This window comes from Peromyscus eremicus, chromosome 9 (assembly GCF_949786415.1).
Source record: "Peromyscus eremicus chromosome 9, PerEre_H2_v1, whole genome shotgun sequence".
Lineage (NCBI taxonomy): Eukaryota > Metazoa > Chordata > Mammalia > Rodentia > Cricetidae > Peromyscus > Peromyscus eremicus.
The window spans coordinates 67,332,781-67,358,929 of record NC_081425.1 but is presented as its reverse complement, the minus strand read 5'-3'; the positions used below and the strand labels follow the sequence as shown (position 1 = coordinate 67,358,929).

The following is a 26,149-nucleotide window of genomic DNA, read 5'->3' as shown; positions in this document are numbered from 1 at the left end:
GCCCAGATTTCAACCAGTACAAAAAGAATAGTCATTTCTCTTATTTGCCTGAAAACTATTTCCTTGAAATTCTTGGGGGTTCCTAATGAACTTAGAGAAATAGCCTGGTGGTGGCGCACACCTTTAATCCCAGTACTCAAGAGGCAGAGGCAGGTAGATCTCCGTGAGTTTGAGGCCAGCCTGGTCTACAGAGTGAGTTCCAGGACAGCCAGGGTTACACAGAGAAACCCCGTCTCAAAAAACCAAAACCAAAATAAGTAAATTAATTAATTTAAATAAATAGAGAAATACTTTTTCACATGGCACTTAAAATATTTCCTGTCTTGTGCTGGATATGGTGGCTCCCAGTACTTGGGAGGCTGAGGCAGGAAGATTACTGTGAGTTCAAAGCCATCCTGAATTACATAATTCTGGGCCAGTTGAACCCTACCTCAAAAAACCCACACCGTTTCTGACTGTTGTGCAGGAAGAAGATTGTAGGCTCCTCCTTCTCAAGATCTGCCTGCTTCACTGGCCAGTTCATGTAACCTTCAATAAGTTGCCTCTCCAAGCCATAGTCGTGGAACAGCCTCAGAGACAGTCACTTTTTCCTTAGGGTGAGAATCCAGTAAGGTTGTATGGTTGGAGACATTGATGTCAGTTGTTTGGGCTACACACACACGCTGACCATCTCCCTAGACTAGAGATGGGTGACCACACCTCCCAGATGGCGTGTACCTTTCTCTTGTTCACTTTTTTTCCTTTGTTTTTTTTGAGACAGGGTTTCTCTGTGTAGCTTTGGTGCCTATCCTGGATCTCGCTCTGTAGATAAGGCTGGCCTGGAGCTCACAGAGATCCGCCTGGCTCTGCCTCCCGAGTGCTGGGATTAAAGGCGTGCGCCACCACCGCCCGGCTCTCTCGTTCACTTTTATGTGCCTCCCATACAGGAGCTGTGGCAGCTTTCGGGTTGGTTTTCATCCTCAGTCTTTCTTTGGTTCTAAAGAATGAGGCTTTTCATTGAAATATCTCTTAGCCAGGACTTGGGGTAAAGGCCTGTGAATCCCAGCACTCAGACAGCTGAGGCTGGAGGATTGTGACTTTGAGGTTAACCTGGGATACAAAAAGAGACCCTATCTTGAAAAATAAAAATTAAAAAAAAAAAAAGGAAGATGCTCTACTCCAGTTCAAGCCGTAATTCAATCCCATTTCACACAAACTGAAAAGCAACACAGTCACTTGACTCCATGAACAAGAGTTGAGTAGAAGCAGCTGCCTAGCTTAGAACCCTGGCCCTGCCACTGAATGGCAAGCTCCGCAATCTCTCTCAGTTCTCATCTTCCCTGTTATGTGATGGAGCAGGAATAAAAATGGCCCCTTATTGAGGGACCGTGAAGACGAACCAAGGGTACTCCAATGAAGTCTCCAGGAACACTATTATTTGGAGCTTGGTAGCATTGATAGCGTGTGAGTGGTCTTAGACATGAATTGGCAAAGGGGAAGGAGAAGGGAATCCCAGTGTTGCCAAGAGCTAGATGACCGACCTCTTTTTTCTGGAAGAAGGATTTCCATTTTCCTAGGAAGTCTACGCTGAGAACTACGCCCAAGATAAAGCCCACCCTCTCCAACCTCTAGGCGTCTGCTTTGCCTGTGCAGTTGGCTTGAGTTAGGTGCACCACGTAAGGAATCTACCTCTGAGGGCTTCTTGCCTGTGAAGGTAAGGCCTCACCTCCTTCTAGAAGCAGTCTTCTAGCCTGGGCTACATAGCAAGTTCAAGGCTAGCCTGGGCTATATAAAAAGATTCCATGTCAGGGGCTGGAGAGATGGCTCAGAGGTTAAGAACACTGGCTGCTCTTCCAGAGGTCCTGAGTTCAATTCCCAGCAACCACATGGTGGCTCACAGTCATCTGTAATGAGATCTGATGCCCTCTTCTGGCGTGCAGGGATACATGCAGACAGAACACTATATACATAATAAATAAATAACAAATACTTCATGTCTAAAGCAAAGAAACCCCTTGATACTCCTAACCACAAACTTCTCTTCCTTCTTATATATTCCTAGTGTGGGGTCTTTGTTGTTGTGATTTTAGAGACAGTGCTTCACGTACCCCAGGCCAGCCTGACCTCTGGATGTCACAGACGGTTCCCTTGAGCTTTTGATCTCTTGCCTCCACCCGAGTGCTGAGATTGTAGGCATACACTATACGCACAGATGACCAAGCCTCAGGTTCAGGGTAAAGCACTCTCCCAACTGAGCTGCAGGCTCCCACTGCTACTTCCCAGGGAGCCGGGACAGTGAGAAACTCCGCTCCTCACTGCCACGGGGAGTGTCCAAAGTTTAGTGGGGAAGCGGCCAGCATAGTGATGGACCCTAGTTCGTTCTTCCTTTTTTTTTTTTTCCAGTGTTTGTTTGTTTTGTTTTTTTTTTTTGATGTGTCTGTGTGTGTGGTTTTTTTGTGTTGTTTTGTTTTTGTTTTGTTTTGATTTTTTTGGACAGGGTCCCACTCAGTATCACTGGCTGGCCTGGATCTATGTAGACCAGGCTGGCCTCCAACTCAGAGATCCTCCTGCTTCTGCCTCCCAACAGCTGGGATTAAAGGCATGTGCCACTGTGCCCAACAGAACTCTAGCTGTCTGGGCTCTAACAGGGTCCTACTGTCTTTGTAACTTTAGGAAGTTATCGAATCCTTGAGCACTGGTAAGAGTCATGCTATGGTAGACAGCCACTGTTCATTTCTAAACAATATCCAGTCTCACCCTAACTGCTCGGTTTTCTTCTTCATGACCCTCAGTATTAGGGGTGGAGCAGAATGCTACTCGAGCTGGCCAATCACATGCTTGCTAGAGAGGGACTTGCACGAGGCTTCCCGGAAGGAATTCTAGTGGAGTTCATGCTTGCCTCTCCATCCTGTGAGCTCTCACTTCAGCCTGCTCCCCATCGGATAAATTCCCTTTGGAAGTCAATTTCAAGAGACTATCTTATCTTCATGCACATGCATGTGGGTGCTTTCGGGGGTCAGAAGACTGTGTTAGATTCCTGGAGCTGGAGTCATAGGCAGCTGTGAGCAGACACTTGTGGATGCTGGGAACCCAACTCTGGCCCTCTGGAAGGTCAGCAAGCACTCACAACCACTGGGCCATCTCTCTACCCCCTAAAGATAATTTTTACAGCTCCGCAAAACAAAGCCTTAACTGCTCCAAACAACCTTGCAGCTGTTGTAAGGATGAAGTGAGACCAAGTGTGTGAAGCACCTAGCAGAGTCCCAGCAGGGCTGGCAGTGAGGGGTGGTCCCTGCCTATGCGCTGACACCTAGGGGCAGCGCACAGTACCGGTTTGTGTCCCACTGAGAAGTCTTTCCCCAAGAGACGAAAGGACAACACGTGGGAGGGAAGTCCAGGCTATGATATGCTCATTTATTCCAAATGTCTTTTATTGAAACAGAATGAGAGAGCGAGGAAGAGCTGAGGTCTGGGAAGATGTCTTTGGGCACAGGATGGAGCCCAGACCTAGTGGTTAGAGTATGATGCTCCGCCCACCCCGTACTGATTGTTGCTGACAATGTGAACGTAAAGCAGCGGGGAGGAGATGGGGTTGGGGACCGGCTGGAGTGAGGTGCCTTTGAGCCTTCGGTGTGGGGTGGCCTTGCCTTCCTGTCTACCTTGCTAGGGCCCTTGGTCACCTTCCTGTCCGGCCAGCCTCCCACCAGGGTGCTCAGAGGCTGTTTAGAGGGCAGGGTTGGGAGTGGCTAGCAGCGGGACATGGTCACAGCGGTTAGGTGGTGGCTGTCTCAGTAGGGAAGGCCGGCGACACAGTTCCCCATCCCGGAGTACCTCTGGCAGAAGCTTGCGCTTGGTCTCTGGCAGCAGCATAATGCTGAGGATGCAGAGGAGGGCACAGGCCGCCAGGACCACATGCTGCAGGAAGGCTCCATGGCCCATGTGGAGGCGCTGAGCTGGACAACTCAGACCCCCAAGAGCCCCAAGGGCCATGATGAGGCCCAGGCCACGGCCCCTGAGGAACATGGAGAAGGCGCTGAGCCTAGAGCTATGGGCTCCTGTCCAACAGCTTCTCTTTGTCACCCTTCATCCCTTTATCTCAGCCAAAGGCCACAAGGTCTGGCTGGCCCTGCCCCTCCCCCCCGGCAGCACCCCCCTCCCCCTGGCAGCACCCCCTTCCCCTGGCAGCACCCCCCTTCCCCTGGCAGCACCCCCCTCCCCCTGGCAGCACCCCCTCCCCCTGGCAGCACCCCCTCCCCCTGGCAGCACCCCCCCTCCCCCTGGCAGCACCCCCTTCCCCTGGCAGCACCCCCCTTCCCCTGGCAGCACCCCCTCCCCCTGGCAGCACCCCCCTCCCCCTGGCAGCACCCCCTTCCCCTGGCAGCACCCCCTTCCCCTGGCAGCGCCCCCCCTCTCACCGGACAGTGGTTGGGATGACTTCTGAAGCAAGGAGGGTACTGAGGATGGCAGAAGCTTGGGAGGAGAAGAGTCCAAGGACAGAGAAAGTGGTGATGGCAGCATCGTTCAGATCTGGGGGACGAAAAGGGAAGATATGAACGGAGGTGGGGATCACACACCCAGCCTGGTCTCTGACATCCTCCTCCTGGCTCTCAAACCCCCTGGCCCATGCTGTCTGCGTCCTGGGCATTCAGTTATGGAATGGAGGAATAGATAAATCTGCACAGCTGGACAGTGGTCTGGGGAAAGTCTGAGTCTATGTTAGATGTAGGGGCCAAGCCTTCCTGAGACACCTCTGTTGGGGTTTCCTAGCTGTAGGATTCCCACAACGTGGAGAAGGAGAAGATACTCACAATCCCACAGGCCCAGCAGGACCAGGGAGGCAATGCCCGTGAGAGTCATTGAGAGAAGCAGGATACCCCGGCGGCCAAAGCGGTCCACGGTGACCCCCAGGAAGACGCAGGCCAGGGCCGCTGTGCCACTGGCCAGCAGAGAACACAAGTAGAAGTCTGATGGACTCCCTCCTCCTCCCACAGGCTGGTAGCAGTGGCGAATGGCATGGGCGATGAAACTACGCAACAGGTCCAAACAGAGAGCAGCGTCTGAACCCCTAGCCACAGCTTCCCACAGCCTCATCCTCCGCAGGGGTTCCAGAGGCTTTCCCCACCCAACCAGCCCCTATCCCAGCTACTGGCCTGGCCCTCAGCTCAGACAGCCAGGCTCACTTGGTGAAGCCCAGGATAAGCAGATTCTTCCAGATGTTCCGGTAGTTGAGGAGAGACGCGATGGAAAAGGTGGATGTTGCAGGGAGAGGGCAGGTATTCTCCAGTTCTTTAGGAAAGAGGGGCGCAATTAGAAATGGCTGAGACCCCAGGATCCCCCGCGCTGGAGTGGAAGGGGGTGCAGCTACAGCCATGCAAAGGTCATCAGGTGTAGGGACCCCTTGCTTCTTACCCTGTAAGGCTTCCTGGGCCTCTTCTCCCAGCATCTGCCCATGGGGCCGGTTTCGCTCAGCCAGGATCCTCAGCACAGACTGAGCCTCCTCAATCTGCCGCTTCACGATCAGCCACCGTGCGGACTCCAGAAACAGACCGGGCCAGCTACGGGCAGGTGGTAGAGTACACAGTAAAGCCTTCTTTCTTTCTCTGGACCCAGGGATGGGACACTACCCCCTCTGAGGAACTGGGCAGCTTGGCGGGGGCTAAGGACTAGGCTGGAGGTAAAGAGGGGAAGAGGCAGGCCACAGATGGAGGGTAATACTGACCCATAGAACAGGAAGAGGATGCAAAGGGGCGGTGATCATTCGCTGCAGGAATCGCCAGTCCTTAGAGACAAGGGCCAGGCCCAGGAACAGGAAGTGCCCTCCCACCCCTACCAACTCCCCTGCCAGGGCCACCCGAAGCCTCTGGGTTGGGTCGCACAGCTCCAGGCCTGGAGACAGAGCAGGGATGAAGGGAGGAGAGGCCAGGGAATCAGGAGGTGTGAGAAGACAAGAGGAGAGAGGGAGGGATGGAGGAAAGGACAGAAAGCTAGGTCAGGCCCTCAGCAGAGGCTGCAGCCATCACCTCCCACAGACTGACCTCTGGGTACAGGGAGGAGGAACCTTTACCCATCTATCTCTTCAAACCCAGCTGGGCTCCAGGATCGGAGGCGCCTAGGTGCTCAGCATCCCTAGTTTACAGGTCCTTTCACATTGTTCTGTTTGACCTTCATATCGACCTTTGTCCAAGGTCAAATAAGTTTCTTAGGATTTCATTTAGGGTAGGGTTTGAGACAAGGTCTCACAATGTAGCCCAGGCCACACTCGAACTCACAACCTTTCTGCTGCAGTCTCTCGAGTACTGGAGCTACATGTATGCTGCCATACGCGGCCAATATTTCGCTTTTAAAATGGGGCTCTATTCTCTGACAGAAGGAGGGTCAGGTGAGGTCTTTAGAGATCACGGCGTGTGGAAAGAAGGTGTGGGGAGAAGCAGGACCCTTGCCTGGGCTCTTTAAAAAGCTTGGGCAGAAAGACAGCTGGGATTCTGGACAGCTGAAATTTGGGACCTAGGGGCAGTGAAAATGGCCTGGAAAAACAGAAAGGTGCCATGAGACCCAAGGCAGAGGTCCCTGGCAGGGTGCCACTTACGCATCAGGTAGACACCAAGGTCGACACCAGCCAGCAGGAAGCCCAGGAGGAATCGAAGAGCCATAATGCCTGTGGAGGTGCCTGCAGCAGCTCCTCCCACTCCACAGGGGCCCACAAGCCCCAAGGTCAGCAGCACGATTCCACGTCGGCCAAACCTGGAAAGTAGGGAGGACTTCTGGCCACCCAGACTCCCGGATGGAGGACGTACGGGGTGGGTCCTAGCTGCCTGCTTCAATACTGGTGTGAGGATGAGGTTCAGGGAGCCAGAGTCGTACTGGAGCCAGAAAAGATGGCAGGGTGTGTGTGGTGGCCCTTGCCTTTAATCCCAGCCCTTGGGAGGCAGAGGCAAGCGGATCTCTGTGATTTTGAGGCCAGCCCCAGGAGTTCCAGGACAGTCAAGACTACTACACAGACAGACCCTGTCTTAATTTGAAAGAAAAAAAAAGAAGAAAGAAAGAAAAGATGGCAGAGGATCAGGATGGGGGCTATGTAACATGATGTCTGACTACTGAGCAATGGGGTGCAGCTACGGTTTTATGGGAAGGGGACAAATGACTCTTGGGGACAGGGCGGTACATCAGTCAGAGATGAGGGCTTTAACCATGGATGTGAGATCAACCCCGAAGGTTGGAACCTTCATCCTTGTTGGCAGAGGTATTGGTCAGAGGTAATAAGTAGAGTTTGTCTTGAGTGAGAGGCGAAGGAGGTCATCCATCTAAGAAGAGCTCCTAATCTGTGCGGTAACCACTGGCCAACTGTACATGCAAAGAGTTGTTTATTCATTAGTGATGATACAGCTGTTGTCCTCTGGGGATGAGACCACTGCTTCATAAAGCTGGGGCTTGGGTCTCATTACACATATGGGTAGGCAGTGGTATGGGCCATTGGTCAGGACATGGAGCTACTGATTCAGGGAATGGGTCTACTAATCTATGGGATCAGAATAATTATTTTTGGAGACTGGAGAATTGATCTCTAGTGATAGAACAATTGAGGGTCTTAGTGTAGTGTGTGTGTTGGGTGGGGTACCAACAGTCCAAATAGATTAATCCATGAAAACAGATACTAAGGATAGGGAGATGAGTTACTAGTAACTGGTACTGGTCACTGACCCCAAGCAAGGACAGGGCTACTGATCTTTAGGAGCTGAGTTACTGACTGTTCAGAGATGAGGGATAGTCCATGGGAGATGAAGACAGGGTCAGTGGTCCTCAGTAGGAGGGAAGCATTGATACCTTAGAATAAGGCAATTAACATGATAGGTAAGAGCTATTTTTCATAAGGGTGAGCTGACTTGATTAATGTGACTCAGGCCTCTGACTTCAGACTAAATTATCCATCATTAGGAATGAGGCCATTATTCCATAGGAATATGGCTACTAGCATGTGGAAATCCAGCTACTGATGCTGGGAGATAAGCTACTACTCTGTGGGTGTAGGATCATTGGCTCACTGGTACATGTGATAATTAAGCAGGGAGGATGGCTATTGTTTTTAAGGAAACTGATCATTAATGCCTTTGGACCATAAGTCACTTAGGCAGGGGTGTAGATCACAGGTTGGTGGTCAGTGGTCCTTGTTTTCAGAAGCAGAGAAGAGAGGGATTTGGATCTACCCAGAGTTCCTAGTTAGCCAGATGAACTGTTGCTCTTTGGAGATGACACCACTGATTCATGGAAATGTGGGTTTTGGTCCAAGATGATCTGAAAGCTCTGGCCAGCCATGAAGATAGGACTGTTGGTCTGTGAGGCTCTTTTGGGAGTCAGTGATCCACAGAGCAGAGGCACTGGGTGGCAGGCGTGAAGTATGAGTTACCTTCGAGAGTTCCTTATGGAGATAGCTAGTAACCGTAGGGGATGGGCCACTGGTCAGAGATGGGGTCATCCGTTTGTAAAGTTGAATTATTGATCGATGGGAATGGGGCTGTTGATATTTAGGAATTAACATTAAGCTTTAGGAACTTGGCCACTGAGATGAGCGAACAGTCTGGGTAGGCTATTAGCCAGTGGAGATGAATCTGTCAGTCCATGAAGATGGAAAGAAAGGTGGCTGGGATGATAAGGGCAAAGGAGAGATAGAATATGGAATGTGGAGGTTTTGGTTGAGGAAGTGATGTTTAACTTTGGAGATGAGGCCACTGACTTATGGATGTGGATCTCCTGGGGATAGGGTAAGAGGTCACAAACATCAGGTCATTTCCTTGTGTGGAAGTGGGTATGGAAGGTGTATTTCTTGATGGGGGAATGAAACTGAAGCCGTTAAACACAGGAGTCCAGAGGAGACGGTAGAATACAGTCAATGGAACCATCCTTGTCCTCTTGCAATCCCAGCTGCCAGCACCCCCTCCTCTCTATCAGCCCTGCCCCCACAAAAGTCCTCACCTGTCCGTGGGGTAACCGAGGAACAGGTAGCCGGAGGCAAAGCCCAAGATGAAGAGGATCTGCTCCAGGATCACCTGCCAGCCCAGGTCACACACCAGATCCCACTGGGGACACGAGAAGAGAGGTGCAGCCGCATCAGGCCGGGCCCTCGCTGCCCTGGTCCGCTCCCACTCCAGGTCCCGCCCGGCTGCCTCACCTGACCGATGGCGTTGGTGGTGAGCACTGGGAGTCCGTTATAGTCCCAGTCCTTGAGGCAGTGGTTGAAGTCCGGCGGGGCAAAGCCACTACACGACGGGTCGGTACTGGTGAGGACTCGGCTGGCGGCGCTGGCTGCTAGGGCCGCTCCGGCGGCGACGCTGACGCCGCTGGCGTTGGGGGGCTGCTCCCAGCCCGTAGCGTTGGGGGGCAAGGCGCCGTAGTGGCAGTGCAGCGGGGGCGCCAGCGTGAAGATGGGGTCTGAGGCCATGCCCAGCGCCACGAAGAGCACGGGCAGGCAGCAGAGGCCGAGCTGCAGCTGCTGGCCGCCACCCAGCGCCCCCACCTGGGCGAGCAGAGCCTCGAAGCTGAGGGGGCCCGGGGGCGCGGCCAGCGACAGGCTGCTGCCCAGCGCGTCGCCCTCCCCCTCCCTCCGGCGCTCCCGCTCACCCTGCAGCTGCTCGGGGGGCACCGCATCTCCGAGGCTCCCGACCTGCTGCGGCGAGGGGTGGGGGAGAGAAGGTGAGGCGGGGGAGGCCGTGGGCACGCGGGGGGGATGCAGGGGGATGCGGGGGGACGCGGGCGGGGAGGCGGGGCGCACGGCGCGGGCGGGGAGAGGTCGGCAGAGCCCCCCCCCCCCCCCCCCGGGCGCAGACACTTACTCCATTGGCGTTGGGGGAGATCTCCACGGTGCTGTCGATTTTGTTGCCGCCCCCGCCATTGGGCTCGGGGGTCCCGGTGGCCACTCGGGGAGCCAGCTTGGCGACCGCAGGGGCCCAGGGGGCCGCGCCGAAAGGATGATCTGTTGTCTGGCCCGGCTGCGAGCGGAGGGCTGGCTGGGGCGCAGAGGGCCAGGAGACCCCGCTCTGCAGCTCTGCAGCCGCGGGCGCCTCCTCCGTCTCTACTGTCTCTGCGCGGCTTTCCCCTCCCCTTCCTCCAGACTCTCCTCCCCTTCCCACGTCAGCAGAACCTGGGTCCAGACTGTTCGTCAGAGATGAAGGGGGGCCAGGGCCCGCGTGGAAGTAGGGGTCGGGGGTCCCCGTTGTTTGTTCCTTGGGGCTGGAGGCCATTGCGGTTAAAAAAGAAAAAAAAAAGAAAATGGGAGGTGAAGGATGGGAGATAGCTGGGGCGAACGCCGCGGTTCCTCCTCATTCCAATCTTCTCCGTCACTCAGTCATCCACCCTCCACCCCTCCACATTCATTTTATCGATACAATTTATTAAGTGCCTACTGTATCTCAGGCCGTCCGTGAGGTCTGAAGGGTTAAAGGATGGACAAGATAGCCTTAGAGGTGGTTTCTAGGGGAGGCAGATATGTAATTCCGTAATTGCAGGATGGTTTATGCAGATGGAGGAATTGGTTGGCACCGTGCGTGCGTCGCTCTCTAGCTTCAGTGCTCTGCTGGGGGACAGGTCTCTGGGTTTCCACACACCCAACTTGATTGACTCACCATTTTCCAGCAACATTTGGCACTGTTGACCACCTCATCTTCTAAACTTCTTCTTTTGGCTGCCAAGTCTCACCTTCTCCTGGCTTGTTTTCTCCACAGCAGTCACATGCTCCTCCTCCTCTTCTTCAGCATCACTTAGAGCTTATGCCTACCTTCTCATCTCACACCATTGCTTCGGTGCTATGTGCATAGACACCATCGACCCAGACAATACACACCTGTTTCCTATTTCCACCTCTTCTCAGAGTCCTGGGTCAGTGAAGCAACCTCTTGGTAACCCACATAACCTTGAATGTCTCTCTCTCTCAGTCCTCAAGAGAGGAATCATGAGACACCCTCCCCCATAATCTGGGTATCTTCGGAGGCTTCCCTCTTTGAGGAAATGGCACCCTCAACAGCCACCCATGGTCAGATGTTCGCTGTTTGCCCTTGGAATGCCTTCTTCACCTCATGACGTCCCTCACAAGATCCTACCTGTGTTACTCCCTCTATAGTTCTCTCGCTCAGGTGGACTGTAGTACTCTGAGTTCCCAACTGGTGTTCTGAGCCCACTTCCTTTCTCCCCATCTGTTACTTGAGATTTAAATTTTTTATTTATTAGTGTATAAGTGGTGCTGTGTCTGGGTAGGTGTGCACGACACGCTGCGTATGTTGGAGGTCAGAGGATAACTTTAGAGGTCTTCCATCTTTTCATGGATTCTGGAGAAGGGTGACTGCCAAGTTTGCATGCCGAACCACCTTGCCAGGCCCCCAAACGGGGGTCTGACTGTGTCTCCGGCTCAACTGCCTTCAATGACTTCTCTCACCAAGGAAAACATTTCCAGACAATGCACACCTGGGCCTACATGCCTGGTCACGTGCCCTCAGTAGCCACATTCCACTTCTCCCCCCCCCCCCCCAACTCCGCATTTCAACCACCCGGCTGGCTGTCTTTCCGTTTTTTCCAGCATCACAGGGCTTTTGCACAAGCTGGTTCCTATGCTCAAGGGCTTCTTCAACATTCCCTCATCCTTTCGCTGTCAGGTGAAGCATCTTTGCCTCCAAGAAACCTCTCCTGAGCCCCAGACTTGGTATGCAAAGTGTGGCTGAAGGATTCACAGCATCCGCATGGCTTGCGAGACTGCTAAAAATGCACAATCTTGGCATTATCTAGACCCTTGAACTGGAACCAGTAATTTTCTTTCTTTTTTTTGTTTTTTTTGTTTTTTTTTTTTTTGTTTTTCAAGCCAGGGTTTCTCTGTGTAGCTTTGTGCCTTTCCTGGAACTCACTTGGTAGCCCAGGCTGGCCTCGAACTCACAAAGATCCGCCTGGCTCTGCCTCCCGAGTGCTGGGATTAAAGGCGTGCGCCACCACCGCCGCCGCCGCCACCACCACCCGGCTTGGAACCAGTAATTTTCAACTGGATAACCAGGCATACAGATATTAAAATTAGGCATGTATTCCTCAAACAGATGTCACCCTCAACCACAGAAGTCCAAAAAGGAGTATCAAGTCTCAGTAAAGAAATCCTATGCTATTGTTTTTCTCCCAAGCCACACCGGAAGAAGTCTAGGCCACAGAATCATTCCTTCATTACTTCCTCTGCTCAGAAATTTCCCAAATACAGGCAACTCTTCTCTGACGTAAGTACCCTCAGACCATCTCCCCTTAGTGTCTCTCAGAATTACTGTGCTTCTTATGGCCTGAATTCACCGGGGCTATTTGGGCTCCAATCCTCTATCTTGAAACAATTCCTTAATATTTTTTTAAAGACATGGTCTCACTATGTAGACCAGGTACAGAAATCCACCTACTTCTGCTTCCTAAGTGCTAGGAGTAAAGATGTTTGGTAACCCAGCTTAATAATTCTTTAATTTTATGCATTTTTTTGTTTTCCAAAATCCTGTAAGACCATTTTGATCACCCTCATACTAAAGCTAAAGGCAGGACTCGGGAGAGGGGTGATTTACCTACAGACACACAAGTACATGACACAGCTAAGACTTGAACTCATGACACATCTAAGATATGAACTGAAGACGACCCCTTTTCCAAGTTCAGAGTCCTTTCTGGAAAGCATATCTGGGAGATGGGGATGGCCTTCAATGTATCGGGTGAATTTGTTGGCTCCCATATCTGAAAATGTTTTCCTTCAGGTAGGATGAGAAAGGTGCTCAAAACCGAAGAAGCAGATGCACAGGGGTGCTAAGATCCAAAGAGTCTGATTGAAACGTGAGGTGCCCTGACACAGTCACCGAGCCAGGTTCCTGGGACACCACAGCCAAGGCGACGATGGCTGCCTTCTCTTGTGGTTAATGGCTGGCGTGAATGTCATTTAAGCCATGGGCTCTAATCGCATCAAAGTCTCGCGGCTTTCTAACCTCCTGCATTCATCTGCGGTCTCAGCTACTCTAAGCGATGGACCCGAGTAAAGCAGAAGGGATGGACTCTCCGGAAGTCACCTAAGGACGCCAATCAGCCACCAGCAGCTTTTCGGTTGATTAGCATTGGCCTGTGGTGGGACACTGAGGCTACCTTTCTAGTTGGGGTGCTCTTGAAAGAGGGACCTTTTGAGGCTGTTGTGGCCAAATTCTCCGCATCTGCACCTCTTCAATGACATCACGTGACAACGAAGTCTGGAGGCACTAGCCACAGACCCTATTTGGTTCTTCCATTCTGTGTCAGCTCAGGAATCACCTCCCAGCCTTCCTGGTCAGGATCTCCCTCCCCAATCACTCCATTCACCTAGTCTCTCTTATCACACAATTATTTCCATCACCAACAACTTATTTGAGACAGGGTCTCATAATGTAGACCAGGCTGGCCTCTAACTCACAGATCCACTAGCTTCTGCCTCCCAAGTGCTGGGATTTAAGGTATGCATCCTGATACCTGGCTTTTTGTTTGTTTGTTTTTCCTTAATGCACTCACAGTAACTGACTTGACGTCTACCCCAGTTTTGCTGGAAGAGTACATTCACTGTGTACCTGTAGAACTTTGTCTGGCCCATTGCAGGGGCTGAGGACTAGTCTACCGAATAGATTTTGAAGGAGCAAAATTATCCCTCATCCTGTGTGTCCCACAGGAATGGTGAGGGGTGCAGGTCTTCCCCCTCAGGCTCTCAAGAAGCATAGTCGGGGAACCAGACGGAGGGTTTATTGAGGTACATGCCATGCCCGTGGCCAGCTTGCCTGACCTGTGAGGGGTCGAGCCCTCCAGTGTTCCCCAGACTATTACATTCTGGGCAATTACTGCCCTGGCCCACTCTCAGAAGAGAGTGAGGTGCTGGTCATCTTCAGCCAAGAAACGGGAGAGAGGCTCTGTGTGGCCCCAAGTCTCAGCGACCTGACTTTCCGTGTTCCAAACCCCCCAAAAGGCAGAAGGCAGTACAGCAACCTCTACCCCAGGCTGACGAGGACAAGGCGAGAAATATTAAATATAAATAATTTATACAAAATGGCTCATACAAAAAGCAGTAGGTATGGGGAGGGGGAGGCGGGAAGAGACGCCTCGGCGAGTGGCTGAGATGACCCAAAGAGATGAAAAGGGGAAGGACCCTCTCCTTCCCTCAAGCAGAGTCCTCTAGCTACCGTCAACATGGAGCAGGGCTCTGGCAGGCAGGGGAAGCTAAGGCTGCACGAACGGGCGCTCAGGGGAGCAGGCCAGCGAGCAGGGTGGTGAAGCGCAGGGCCTGCCCCGCGAGCTCTGCTACGCATCGCGCCATCTCTTGGACGGCAGTACCAGACGGGTAGCCCAAGGCGGCCCCCTTGACAGCAAGCACAGTGGCCCGCAAAGTCTGGCCGAGCCTTGAACCTGCAGCCCCAACCTGTGCTCGGAGAGACGCGGAGGCTGCCAGCCGGCCGAGGGTGTCCCCAACGAACACCAGGCGGTGAGCAGCTACCACCACTCGCTTGCCGTGGGGCACGAAGAGGCACGGCGGCTGGTTAGCCTGGGTACTGGCCATGAGGGCTGCCACGGCGGCCTGCAGGGCCGAGTAGTGGCTCTGGCATTGCCCTGCGTAGAAATGCAGAAGCTGTAGGTCTCCAGTGGACAGGACCAGCGGCTCCTCGGGGGACGGGACTTCCTGTGGAGCAAGAGGAGGGTCAGCGAGGACAGGGTCGGCAAGGCCGGCGTCCCTCATGCCCTCTGCTCCCTGTTGAGTGCGATCCCTTCAGCTCTTTCTCACCCTCAGAGAACTGAGATTCTCAGGGACAGCAGCAAAGGGCCCAGAGTTGACAGAGAGGTCTGGATTCAAACAGGCAACTTCAGAGAAGTCGCTGAATTTCCTTGGTTCTCTGTCTCTGGAGCCTAGAGCTGGGGATGGGGTTCTTTGTCCGAGACTTGCCCAGTCTGGGTAAGGCCTGCACTTGACTCCCAGTATCTCGAGAACAAACAAGCAAAGCCAGCCAGGGAGTGGCGCTCTATACCGTCCACCGTAAACGACACAAGCCATGTTTTTAGCAGCCACATTAAAAAAGTAAAAACGTTATCTACGTCCAAATGTTTAAAAAGTCAGAGCATCCAAATGTGATCAACTGACTTATGTTCATACCAGCTCTGCAAAATCAAGTCTGAGCCGAGCATAGTCGCTCACACCTGTATCTCCAGTACTTGGGGCCCTGGGACAGGAGGCTTACTGTGAGTTCAGTCAGTCACGGCTGTATTAAAAAAAGAACCCACAAAAAAAAAAAAAAAAAAAAAAAAAAGCCGGGCGGTGGTGGCGCACGCCTTTAATCCCAGCACTCGGGAGGCAGAGCCAGGTGGATCTCTGTGAGTTCGAGGCCAGCCCGGGCTACCAAGTGAGTTCCAGGAAAAGGCGCAAAGCTACACAGAGAAACCCTGTCTCGAAAAACCAAAAAAAAAAAAAGAACCCTGATACGTTTTTTTTGTTTTGTTTTGTTTTGTTTTGTTTTGAGACAGGGTTTCTCTGTGTAGTTTTGGTGCCTGTCCTGGATCTCCCCTGTAAACCAGGCTGGCCTCGAACTCACAGAGATCAGCCTGCCTCTGCCTCCCGAGTGCTGAGATTAAAGGCGTGCAGTACCACTGCTGGGCTGTATTTTAGTTTTTAAACATTTATTTAGTGTGAGTGACTGCATGTGTGTTGCAAACATGCCATAGCATGTATGTGGAGGTCAAAAGACAACTTATGGGAGCCAGCTCTTCCACCATGTGGGTCCTAAGGGTCCAGCTCAGGTCATTAAGCTTGGAGCAAGTGCCTTTATCCACCAAACCACCGCACCAGCCTCTGATACACATCCCACTTGAGTTCAGACTAGCCACATTCCAAGCGCTCAGAAGCCACACGAGGTTAGCTATTAGATGGTCTAGCCTGGATCTCGGGATACGGTGAACACCAACTGAGACAAAATGTTGAACTGGCTTATCACAGTGTACTGCATGCGGTTTAAGTACCGCATGAGCATTACCTGTGACCGTGATGGCACATACAGCCTTCCTAGCACAGGATCTGGGACTCAGGAAATACCTGATGAACAGGGGGGCTACTGTTCAGCCTCCTGGCCTTGGCTAAACTCAGGTATAAATGGGGCTGAGGAAAATGCCTCACTTTCAAGGCCCAGAAGGATAAAGCAATTGCTACAGAACCCCAGGTTACTCAGTGGTGGAGCCCAGCTTAGTCTCTTAGGAACCCAGGAATTCACTGCTGGAGAGAAGGCACCTGGCCAGCTCTGATCCATCGCCCAGAAATTCTTTCTGCTCTCCTAGCTACCTGACTTCTTTCCAGCACATTCTCCCTCTTTTCCTAAATTCCCACTGAACTCTGCCATGTTCCAGCACCTTCTGTTGACTAACTCCTCTTTGCTTTGTCCTTGCTTCCCATCTCAGGCCCGCCCCACCCCATCTCAGGGACCGTTTGGTCAGGAATATCTATCTACTCCCTTAGGCTCAGTCCGTCTTGTCTAGCACACCCCTCCAGGTTTACCTGCTGTTCCGGCAGCCCCCTCTCCAGCAATTCGGGATCCGCTGGGAAAGCTTTATCCAGGGGTCTAGAAGTCTGAGCTTTATCCACACCCTGCAGAGGGATCCCGTGTCAGTGGTAGGGAAAGGGGGCAGACTGCAGGCCTCCATGGCCTCTGGGCCCCTCCCTCCTCCCCTCCTTCAGGGAAGTATTCCTGGAATCAAAGCTTGCAGGCCTAGCACTGCCCGGGACAGCTGTTTAGCTTTGTGCTGGGATTAGGGTTGGATGTGGCACTCGCTCAAATGGTGTGGATGAGTGCTGGAGTCCCAGGCTAGAGGGCAGAAGGCCAGAGGGAAGGAAAGAGCTCGGGAGACCCTCCTGGCGGGGCTGCCCAGGGTCTCACCTTGAGGTGCACATAGTCGTATTCCTCAGCCATCGGGATGCCTTCATACTCGTTGTGAGGGCCCGCTGGATCATCGTCTACCTCCCTGCACTCTGGATCTCCCTCAGGTTTGAGGCCCCCATAACCAGGCAGGCAGGGTGGGGGAGGGGGTAGAGGCCTGTCCTGGATACTGCCCTTTCGGCCTGGGGCAGGAGAGGGAGCTGGGGAAGGGGTGGGAGCCTCAGAGACAGGCAGGGCAGGCAGAGGGCGGCGGGACAGGCTCTCGGTGGAGGGCAGCCTGGGCCTGTGCTGGGGCGGAGGACTTTTGGTCAGAAGCTGGGCCACAGTGTCCAGGTCAGTGGCGGAAGACGCTCCTGGAGAGGGGGACTCTGGAGACGGGGACTCCGGCCCCAGCAGCGGCACATCATAGATGCCTTCATCTGTGTCCCTGCTCTCCCCATTTGCCAGTAGTTCCTCGGGGGCTTCATACAGGTTGAGGAGAGCTGAGGCCCGTTTCAGGTTTGAAGGGGCAGCGTAGAGGGGAGGCCCTGGTTCCCGGCCCCCTTCCCACTCCAGATCTGACTCCAGATCTGGCTCCAGCTCGGCAGAAGGCTTCAAGGCCAGAGGCACGTCGTAGGGAGCTTCATCCTCTCCAGGGGTCTGTGGGACAACTGGAGCCAGAGGACAGGAAAAGGAAGCTGGGGAGTCATACGGACAGTTGGAGGGAGCCCGGAGGATGTTGGGAGGCACATCATAGACCTGGAGGGAGGGATCAGTGTTAGCCTTCAGCTCAGCAGTAGACCACCCCTGAGAATTCTGGCCCTCATCCGACATACACAGAGCTCTCACCTCTAACACATCTCTGGGGGCAGTCAGCTGTGTCCCATTGACTCTGGGGACCTTGTAGATGGACTCGGGAGAGGGTGAGCAGGATCTAGCTGGAGGTCCCGAGGCAGGGCAAGGTCGAGCTGGTGGTGGTACCACATACACCTAAGGGATGAAGAGTATGTCAGGAGTGGAAGTCGTTGGTTGACACAGGTGTGTAACTTCAGGAACTTACATTGTATCCTCCTCCTCCCTCCACACTCCCTGTGCTGAGCTTAGAAGCAGGTGGCAGAGAAACATCAGCCAGCTAAACGACTCAGTCAGGATCTCCCCGACACCTATCCCCAGGCCCTGGAGTGGGCCAAGAATGCCAGGCAGGCCTGGGATGATGAGAGGCCCCAGTTCTTACCTCCTGCTCCTCACTGCCACGCTCTGGGGTGGGACATGATGAGCCAGGCTGGGTGAGAGGCGCTGGGGAGAGGCTAGGCTTGGGTGCCAGGCCAGCAGGCAGGAGCTTTACTCTGTTTGCAGGCACAATACCCTGCTGGCCATGCAGGGAGCAAAGGCACCAGCCGTCCAGTCCACCAGCACCCTCCCTCTGGAGTACCCGTAGAACATCCCCTCGGCGGAAGGACAGCTCCTGAGGGGACTCAGCAGTGTTGTCGTAGAGGGCCCTGGCAAGCTGGGCCTGGTAGGGGAGGTTAGGAGAGGAGAGTTCTCACACACAGATACGAGGTCATGTAGAGACTAGACCAGCCTCCCATTCCATTCAAGCTTAAAAAAAAAAATCGTATCAGCTGTTCCTGATTAGGCTCTGCCTGGCCACCGTCATGGAGGGCACACTCCTCTTCCTTCTCGGTCTCTGACCTCTTTCCCATCTTGGTGCCTTTGCACTTATATTTTCCCTACTCCAAGTACTCTTTCCTGACTCCATCTGACTGATCCTTTGTCATCCTTCAGTTCTGAGAAAACGTCTCCTCAGAGAGGCCTTTTTACTCCCTTCCCATCACATTCCGTGTCTGTATCCACTTACTGTTTCCTTCAGAACTCTTTCTATTACTTAGGTTGCGTTATTATTGAGTTCTGCTACGACACTAAAAGCCCTGTAAGAACAGGGGCTGCTATACCCCATAACCCCTACAGTAGGGTCCCACTCAGAACTGGTCCTCCATACACGTTTGTTGAGCACATGAAGAGGTCTCGCTTGGGTCTCCAACAGAATTTCTTTTACTCCTCCAAGTAAATGTTAGACTGAGCAACTATGGAGACCCACCTTTCTGAGGGAGCCTGGAAGAAGCCTCGTGTAGACGGAGTGTTAAGGTATGCTTGAGAAAGCAAGCAAACAGAAGCCACCGCTCTTCCTAGCCTGGACAACCACACACAGTTCCACCAGAAGAGGCAGAGGCAGCGGGAGGACGTCTCTTTCCAGGCCTGTCTAGCAGGGAACCGAAGCTTTTCCCATTGAGGGCCGTGAACTCAGCTACCAAGTCACAAACTCAAAGCGCCAGGGACTGTTTCAGTCTTTACACTAGATCTAGTTCTCATAATCTCCATGTTAGAGGAAAACGGGGCACAGGTTGAGGCGTGGTCCCGTGGCATGTGGCTGATGCACCCGTCAGAGCGTGGACTGACGTCAGAGCCTAGACTCTCTCAAGAGCGCTCTCTGTGGCCCATCTACAACCACAAGTGTGATGTCCTTTCCACATGTATGTATTCTGTTTGTGTGTATGTGTGTCACAGTGCACATGTGGAGGACAGAGGACAACCTGCAGGAGCCGGTTCGCTCCTTCCACCGTGTGGGTTCTGGGGACTGAACTTGTGCCGTCAGACTTGGCCGCAAGTGCCTCGGCCTACTAGGCCATCTCACCAACCCTTCTTTCTTTTAAAGTTTTTTATTGTGTTAGCACAGCAGTAGAGTAGAGGGACAGTGACTCCCAGGTGAGTAAGGTGCGTCTATGGCTCCTGTACTCGCCCGCCCTCAGTTCTAGCTCCTCAGCGCTCTTATTCCATGATGTCCTTTAGCAGACCCGAGTTTATTTTATTCACTCAGAATATCACAGCACATTATCGGCTTCAGTTGTGATTTCTCAATGACCGACTGCCAGGAGGATCCCAAGCAGCTGTGGCTCACCCAGAGACACCAGAGAACAGCCAGGCAGACACTGCTGGCCAGGTAGCCAGATGGACTCTCTAACTCAGTTAAAAGTCTCCAGTCAGGGGCTGAAGGGATGGCTCCGTGGTTAAAAGTGGACACTCATCTTCCAGAGGACCCACGTTTGGTTCTCAGCAGCCACACTGTCTAACTTACAACTACATGTTAGTCTAGTTCCAGGGGATCCAATGCCTCTAGCCTCTGTGGGCACCTGCACTCATGTGTACATAGCCACACGCAGATACACACGTACACATAACTAAAATAGATAAGTAAAAGTATTTCATTAAACTGAGTCTGGCGACAGAGGCCTACAATCTCAGCTACTTGGGAGACTGAAGCCATCCTCTGGTTGAAAGTTTGAGGCCAGCCTGGGCAACCGAGTAACACCCTATCTCAAAATGAGAAGAAGCCTGGGGGACTTGGGTTGTAACTCAGTTGGTGGAATGGTCACCTTAGCATGCGCAAAGCCCTGGAGTCTATCTTTTGCTACTGGGGTTGTGGTGGCACACGCCAGTTACCCCTGCACTTGGGAAGTGGAGGTATGAGGATCAGGGGTTTAAGGCCAGTCTGAGCTACATCATACTTTGCCTCAAAACAAACAACAAAACCACCAAGTATCTGAGTATGTAACTCAGGGATAGCACACTTCCCTAGAATGTTTGAGGCTTTAAGTTCAATCTGTAATACTATAAAAAAACAAACAAACAAACATCATCATCAAACAGACAGACGAATCTCCATCGGCAGCGGGATGCTGCTAGCCGGCGGGAGAAGGAAGCTCTGCTCGCTCACAAGCAGGCTGGTCCTCTGGGATCCGCTATGTACCAGAAGGCAAGTTGTCCAGCCCTTTCACTCCTTCCAAACAACCACCCACCCTTCCTTCCCTCCTCCGGGTGCTGGGGTCAAACTCAGGTCCTTTTGCATGCCAGGCAAATGCTCTACCACTAAGCTACATGCCTGGCCCGCACCACACTGTTTCTGATTATACTGCAGCTTCTAAAGGATACAGGCTACAAAGAGAAAGCACACTAAACACGTAACACAGATTGCTGGTTGGCTCTGTACTCTCCCTTCCATGTGTATGCACACGCATGAGGAGGAGGCCAGAGGCTGATGGGGGGCATCTTCCTTACTCACGCTCCACTTTATTAATGTTTTTGAGAGAGTCTGAATCTGGAGCTCACTGATTCAGCTAGACCAGCTGGTCAACAAATGTCTGGGATCCTCTTATCTCTGCCTCTCCGGTGATGGGACTGCAGGTACACACCCCTGCACATGGCTTTTTATATGGGTGCCAGGGATCAAACCCAGATCCTTATTTCAGGCAGAAATCACTTTACCAACTGAGCCATGTCCCCAGCCCCTACACCTTTTGTTCTAACCGAAAACCAGAAATTAGTACTTTGGATCTAGCCAGAGATTAAGACAAAGTGCAGGTGGTCTTGGGGTTGAGTCCCTTTCTTGCCTGGATACCTTAAACTGGTTTTAAACATCACTGTACTGTAGTTTCCTCCTTTATAGAATTTCTATCGATAGCCAAATACCTATTTTGGGATGGTAACATGTCCTCATAAAGTTGAGAGCTCCATGGAACAACGCATCAAAAGATCACGGCAAAATTTAGCACAGGGCCAGGTACGTAAATTATAAATGTCACTATTGTTATGGTCGGTCCTGCGAGTTTCATTAGTATAAATACCCTTCCCCCCCACACCTTCTGGACTTCAAAGGTGACAGTAACTCCAGGATGCTGACAGCAGCTCTGGCACTCCCAAAGGCACCCTGCCACCAAGGGACTAAAGGGTTTTGTCTAAGGAATGAAAATTGGAACCATGCTCACGGGGGAACAGGAGGGTGGGTGCCCTGCGGTCCATGCTTTTTACTTTCATAGTTTTTCTTCCCACAGCCAGAGTGCGGGGAGGCAGGTGGCCTTCCCTGGGAATGCCCAGCAAGGGCTGGAGAAGCGTGAGGAGGAATGGGCTTGATCTACAGACTCCAGGACAGAGCAGAGGTGGGGCTGTGTGGCTCCTCCCTGTATTAGGTTTGAATTCTACCCAATGGGGCCCCGTGCTTTGCCGTTTGCCTAAACCCAGGCCAGAGCTGCTGAGAGAATGATGGATAATGGGTGTGATCACCCTACTCTATCTCCTCCTAGGGGCCTAGCTGACTGGTGAGGGAATGGCTGACTTACTGGGGTGGTGGTGTGCCACTGCATTTTCTGGTAGGCCTCCTCCTGCAATCTCAGCATGCTTCCCTTTGTCCCCAGTTAGCAGACAGTGGCCCGAGGCAGGCTGATACCATCTCCCCTGTTCTATATTATGTTCCCTTGCTTGCTCACGGGCTCCATTTTTTTCCAACCTTCTAGAGTTGGGCTTCCTTGGCCTTCCATTTCCCTTGGGCTGCCTGGTCTCTGCCAGAAAACTCCTTTTACTTACCTCCCAGTCCCGAGCCCCTGCCAACCACCAGTGGCCACCTGTTCCCACCCAGAAAAGAGCAGATAGGGCTGGGGTTACACTCCCCCACTCCTCCGTCTAACCACAGCCACTATAAAGAAAGAGAGTAGGGAGAGGGGAGGAGGGGCCAACCCAGAACCAGAAGGCACGGGGAGAGGGAGAAAGAAAACAAAGAGAGGACACAGCTTCTGGGAGAAGAGGTCACAAAGAATGGGTACAAATAAACGCGACAGTGCCATAGAGCGGGTTGGGGGTCTCTGCTTGGCAAGCCTCCTCTCCCTGGTGGACTCACCGACGTGGCAATGGCCATGGCTCTGGCCTCCAGCGTCGCCGTCGTCAGACCAGGCTCAGTTTCGCTGACTTCAGCGATGGCTGCCCCTCGCCATGGTTCCCGGCCTCCAAGCCAGAAGGTCACCCCAAGCTGTGGCGCTTGACGAGATGCCTCCCCCAAAGTTGGAGGAAGAGAAAGAAAACCCACAAAACTTTCCAAAAGGGAGGCAGCTTGGCCAGGCAGGAGGAGGAATGGGGCGGGCCTGGGCGTCGCTGCGGGACCTCATCCAAGGGGCGCGATCTAAACTGTCTCCAGGGTCTCCCGGGGGGCACAAGGCCCCCCACGGCTGTGGCCTTAGGCTGCAGAGGCCTCTTGGCCACACATGGGCCCAAAGCTCCGGTCCCAGGCCGCCGAGGAGGCAAGAGGCAGGAGCTGCGGCTGCTTTCGACGCCTCTCTCCAGGCAGCTCAGGCTAGCCCCGAGGGCTGGGAGAAGCTGCCCGGGTGGTTGGGCTGGACGAGCGACTCCTGGGGCCAACCCTCCCCCCCGCGGCGCAGAGCGGTGCTCCCAGGACTGTGGTCGCGGCTGCCGGGGCACTGCGGCGGGACCCGCGGGGAAGGAGGAGGAGGAGGAGGAGCGAGAACTCCACTGCGTGGCTCCAAACTCGCCCAAGTCAGCGCCCAGGCGGGCCGGCGCCGAAGGCCCACGAGCGCGTGGCAGTGGAGCTGGCCGCTCTGCCCAGGCCCGCACCGAGGCGGGCTCTCCCGGCCACCCTTCGTTCTCAGCACTGCCGGGTTCTCGAGGCGGCCGCCAGGCACCTCTCGGTCTCAGCGCCCGTGGGTGCGCGCCACCCTTTGCCCCGGGCACCCAGTCCCCGCTCACACTCCCTGGACCCGGCCCCTCGGCGCGCCCCGGAGCTTAGGGAAGCTCCTGGTTATCTTGGGGGAACGAAGAAAAAGGCCACCGAGCCAAGGGAGCAGAGAAGGGGAGGAGCGGTCCTTGTAGGCTCGCCTGGGGTCGGGGTGCGGACACAGAGGGCTAGAAGAGGTCCGGGGTCGCGCGTGGCCCCGCTCACCCCTCTCACGCCGCGCCCCTTCCCTCCCCTGCCCGGGCTCCGGCTCCCGGGGACTCAGCAAGCTCTCTCTCCTCCCCGCACCGGGCCCACTCCTCCCTCGGGGTCTCAGTCCAGGGGATTAAGAGAAGGGGAGGGAGGGGGAAGGGGAAGCTGCGGAGAAAGGGGACGATCCTTTCCGCGGCGGTGTAGAGTTTCAGCTCCCGACCCTCGGGCCAAACGGCACGCCCCAGCCGGGCCCCTCGTCCCTGCACCTTCGTCCTCCGGACCAGCGCGGCCGACCGGCGGGTGGTCTGGTCTGCGCGCTCGGGGGGGGGAGGGGGGGGGGGCTCGGCTCTGCCCGCCACGCCTCTCCCTGCCTCCCTTTCATTAGCCCCACATCTGTCTTTTCCCCCCGGGAGGGAACGCGCTGCTTCCGCCGGGCTGGGCTCCTGGCGTTTTTCACCGTGGCTGACTTTGCAGCGGGCGGCGGGAGGGCGAGCCGGGGAGGTCCAGCCGGGCACAGGCTTGGAGTCTGTTGTCGAACAAAGATTCAGGCCCTCGAGAGAAAACGTGAAGCCTGAGCGCCTGGCCCCAGATCGCAGGCTGGCCGGTTGCGCCGCCTTTTAGCCTCCTTTGCCAGTCTGGGCCTGTTTCTCTTCTTCTGGTTGGCTCTCGCTGCTACTGGAGCCGTTGGGGTGGAGACCGTGGGCAGAACTCTTTCAGAGGGCCTGGAATCGGGACTTTCAGCTGAACTCGATCTCTTTGCCTTCTAAACTCTTCCTTCCGGCCTCCCTCCAGCACCCCTCTTCGCTGGCCCTTACTTTGAAGAGATTACACATCAGAGCTTCTTGGAGGGTTGAGAGAGCCCTGTCTTCTTCCACTGGAGCTGGGGTGGGGATGTTCCTGGTATTTGGAAAGCAAGCTGCTAAACAGAGGTGGAAAGCTGTAGTGTATGCCCAGTGTTTACGTTTAACAAATGAACGCTTAAAGCATGAAATAGCGAGCTTAGTCGTAACCTCTTTAGGAGAGAGCATCTGAAATCTTATTTAAGGACCTTTGTGAACGGGAGGCTTTGAGGCCACTCTGCCTCCAACGCATCTCAGTGTTCCACAGGCTTACCCACAGGCACTTCCCAAGACCACCTGTGGGCAGAGTGTTTGCCCCAGACCCTTTCCCACCGTACTCCGTGGAACCCTCTGCAGAGGGGAGAGGTAGCATTTAGGGGATGGCTCGGTTGAGAGTTTCCGGATGAACCTAGGATGAACGGTGGTGATTGATGGCTCTGGTCAGGCTCAGCAGTCGTGCTGGCGTGCAGACCTCATGCACTGCTCAGAGATCTTGAACATACTCAGATTCTATTAGAACGAGAAGGAACTTTAAAGTGTCTAAATACATCTGAAGTGAGAGTTCTCCTATCCCATTTCTAGTGTGACTGGCGGTGGTCACTAGGGAAGACTTTCTATCCTCCAGACTCCAGTCTCTGGGGGGAGATGATCTAGCTTGGCTGCCTTGGCATGATGGGGAGTGACGGGGTATGACCCCTTACCCAGGGTCACCAGTACAAAAACAAAGGTGGATGGGACACTTTGGTCCCCAGACATAAGTGCTTGGATGGGCATAGAGAAATAGACACATGGGGTTGGGGATTTAGCTCAGTGGTAGAGCGCTTGCCTAGCAAGTGCAAGGCCCAGGGTTCGGTCCTCAGCTCTGGAAAAAAAAAAAGAAAAAGAAAAAGAAAAAGAAAAAAAAAAAGGAGAAATAGACACAGGCCAGAAGCTAAGGAGAAAGGATGTGAATGGTCCAGGGAAGGTAGTAGTTTGAGCGATGGGCGGGGCTCTCAGGGCCTCAGGAATGAATACAGGTAAGGGGCAGCTTCTGTATTGGGAAGGAGTCCTGGCTTATTAGTCATGTTACCTTGGTCAAGTCATAGACCATCTTGGAGTTTGAATTCCTCCTTGCTTTGGTGAGGAGAACGCGGATGGAAAGTGCCTAGCACTTTGCTTTTCTTCAAAAAATAGCGAATTTTCTTCGAATAACAGCTCTTTCATGAAAACAAGATGTTCTTAGTCAAGGGAGTGGGAGCCTTTCTTCTGCCCTCTGAAGGTACTCGGGAGTTCAAATAGGAAGAGTTCTGGCCCCAGGGTACAGACAGAGGAGAAAACTCCTCTGGGGCTGAAACCTTGCAGAGAGCAGCCTCGTGCCAAGGTCTGCCCTGGCCACATTCAAAGAGTAGCAAAGAAGGAACTCTTTTCTGTCTTCCCAGGCCCAGCCTTCTTTTCTACTCTTTCTTCTTCCCAGCAGGGTCCAGCCATCTTCCTTCCTTGTCCCACCCTGATGTTCCACCTCATCCCACCCCACTCTCCTCTTCACCCCGAGTTTTCCATTCACGTTGTCCTGTGTGCGTCTGAAATGTGTCAAATGCTTACCCACCTCTAGGACTTTGCTTAGGCAATCCTTCCTCCAGACCCTTCCTGTCATCATGCCAATAAGGCTTTCCCAGAGTCTCTTCCCACCGTCTCCA

The 26,149-nt window shown here is 53.7% G+C and overlaps 2 protein-coding genes across 2 annotated transcripts; both read right to left on the bottom strand.

Annotated features, from left to right (window-relative positions):
• Nucleotides 1-3,392: 3,392 nt before the first annotated feature.
• Nucleotides 3,393-10,062, bottom strand: Slc22a17 (solute carrier family 22 member 17). Its single transcript, XM_059274430.1, is given in 11 exon segments — nt 3,393-3,991; nt 4,395-4,506; nt 4,788-5,005; nt 5,160-5,265; nt 5,389-5,534; nt 5,699-5,721; nt 5,723-5,865; nt 6,566-6,720; nt 8,947-9,050; nt 9,143-9,637; nt 9,804-10,062. Coding segments are annotated over 10 exon segments (1,566 nt in total). The 5' UTR covers nt 9,413-9,637; nt 9,804-10,062; the 3' UTR covers nt 3,393-3,702.
• A 3,650-nt stretch (nt 10,063-13,712) lies between these two features.
• On the bottom strand, nt 13,713-23,149 carry Efs (embryonal Fyn-associated substrate). Its single transcript, XM_059273626.1, has 6 exons — nt 22,597-23,149; nt 18,106-18,384; nt 17,721-17,861; nt 16,893-17,630; nt 16,514-16,603; nt 13,713-14,656 (listed from the first exon to the last, which is right to left on the bottom strand). Exons 1-6 carry the CDS (start codon nt 22,612-22,614, stop codon nt 14,222-14,224), a joined length of 1,701 nt encoding a protein of 566 aa, XP_059129609.1. The 5' UTR covers nt 22,615-23,149; the 3' UTR covers nt 13,713-14,221.
• Between the last annotated feature and the right edge of the window lie 3,000 nt (nt 23,150-26,149).

Bases quoted from the DNA above. Each gene is read 5' to 3' on its own strand.
- Efs (XM_059273626.1), bottom strand. The intron at 17,631-17,720 runs GTGAGAGCTCTG...CCCTCCCTCCAG, and splicing joins CCCCCAGAGATGTGTTAGAG to GTCTATGATGTGCCTCCCAA. The intron at 16,604-16,892 runs GTGAGACCCTGG...ATCCCTCTGCAG, and splicing joins ACGACTATGTGCACCTCAAG to GGTGTGGATAAAGCTCAGAC.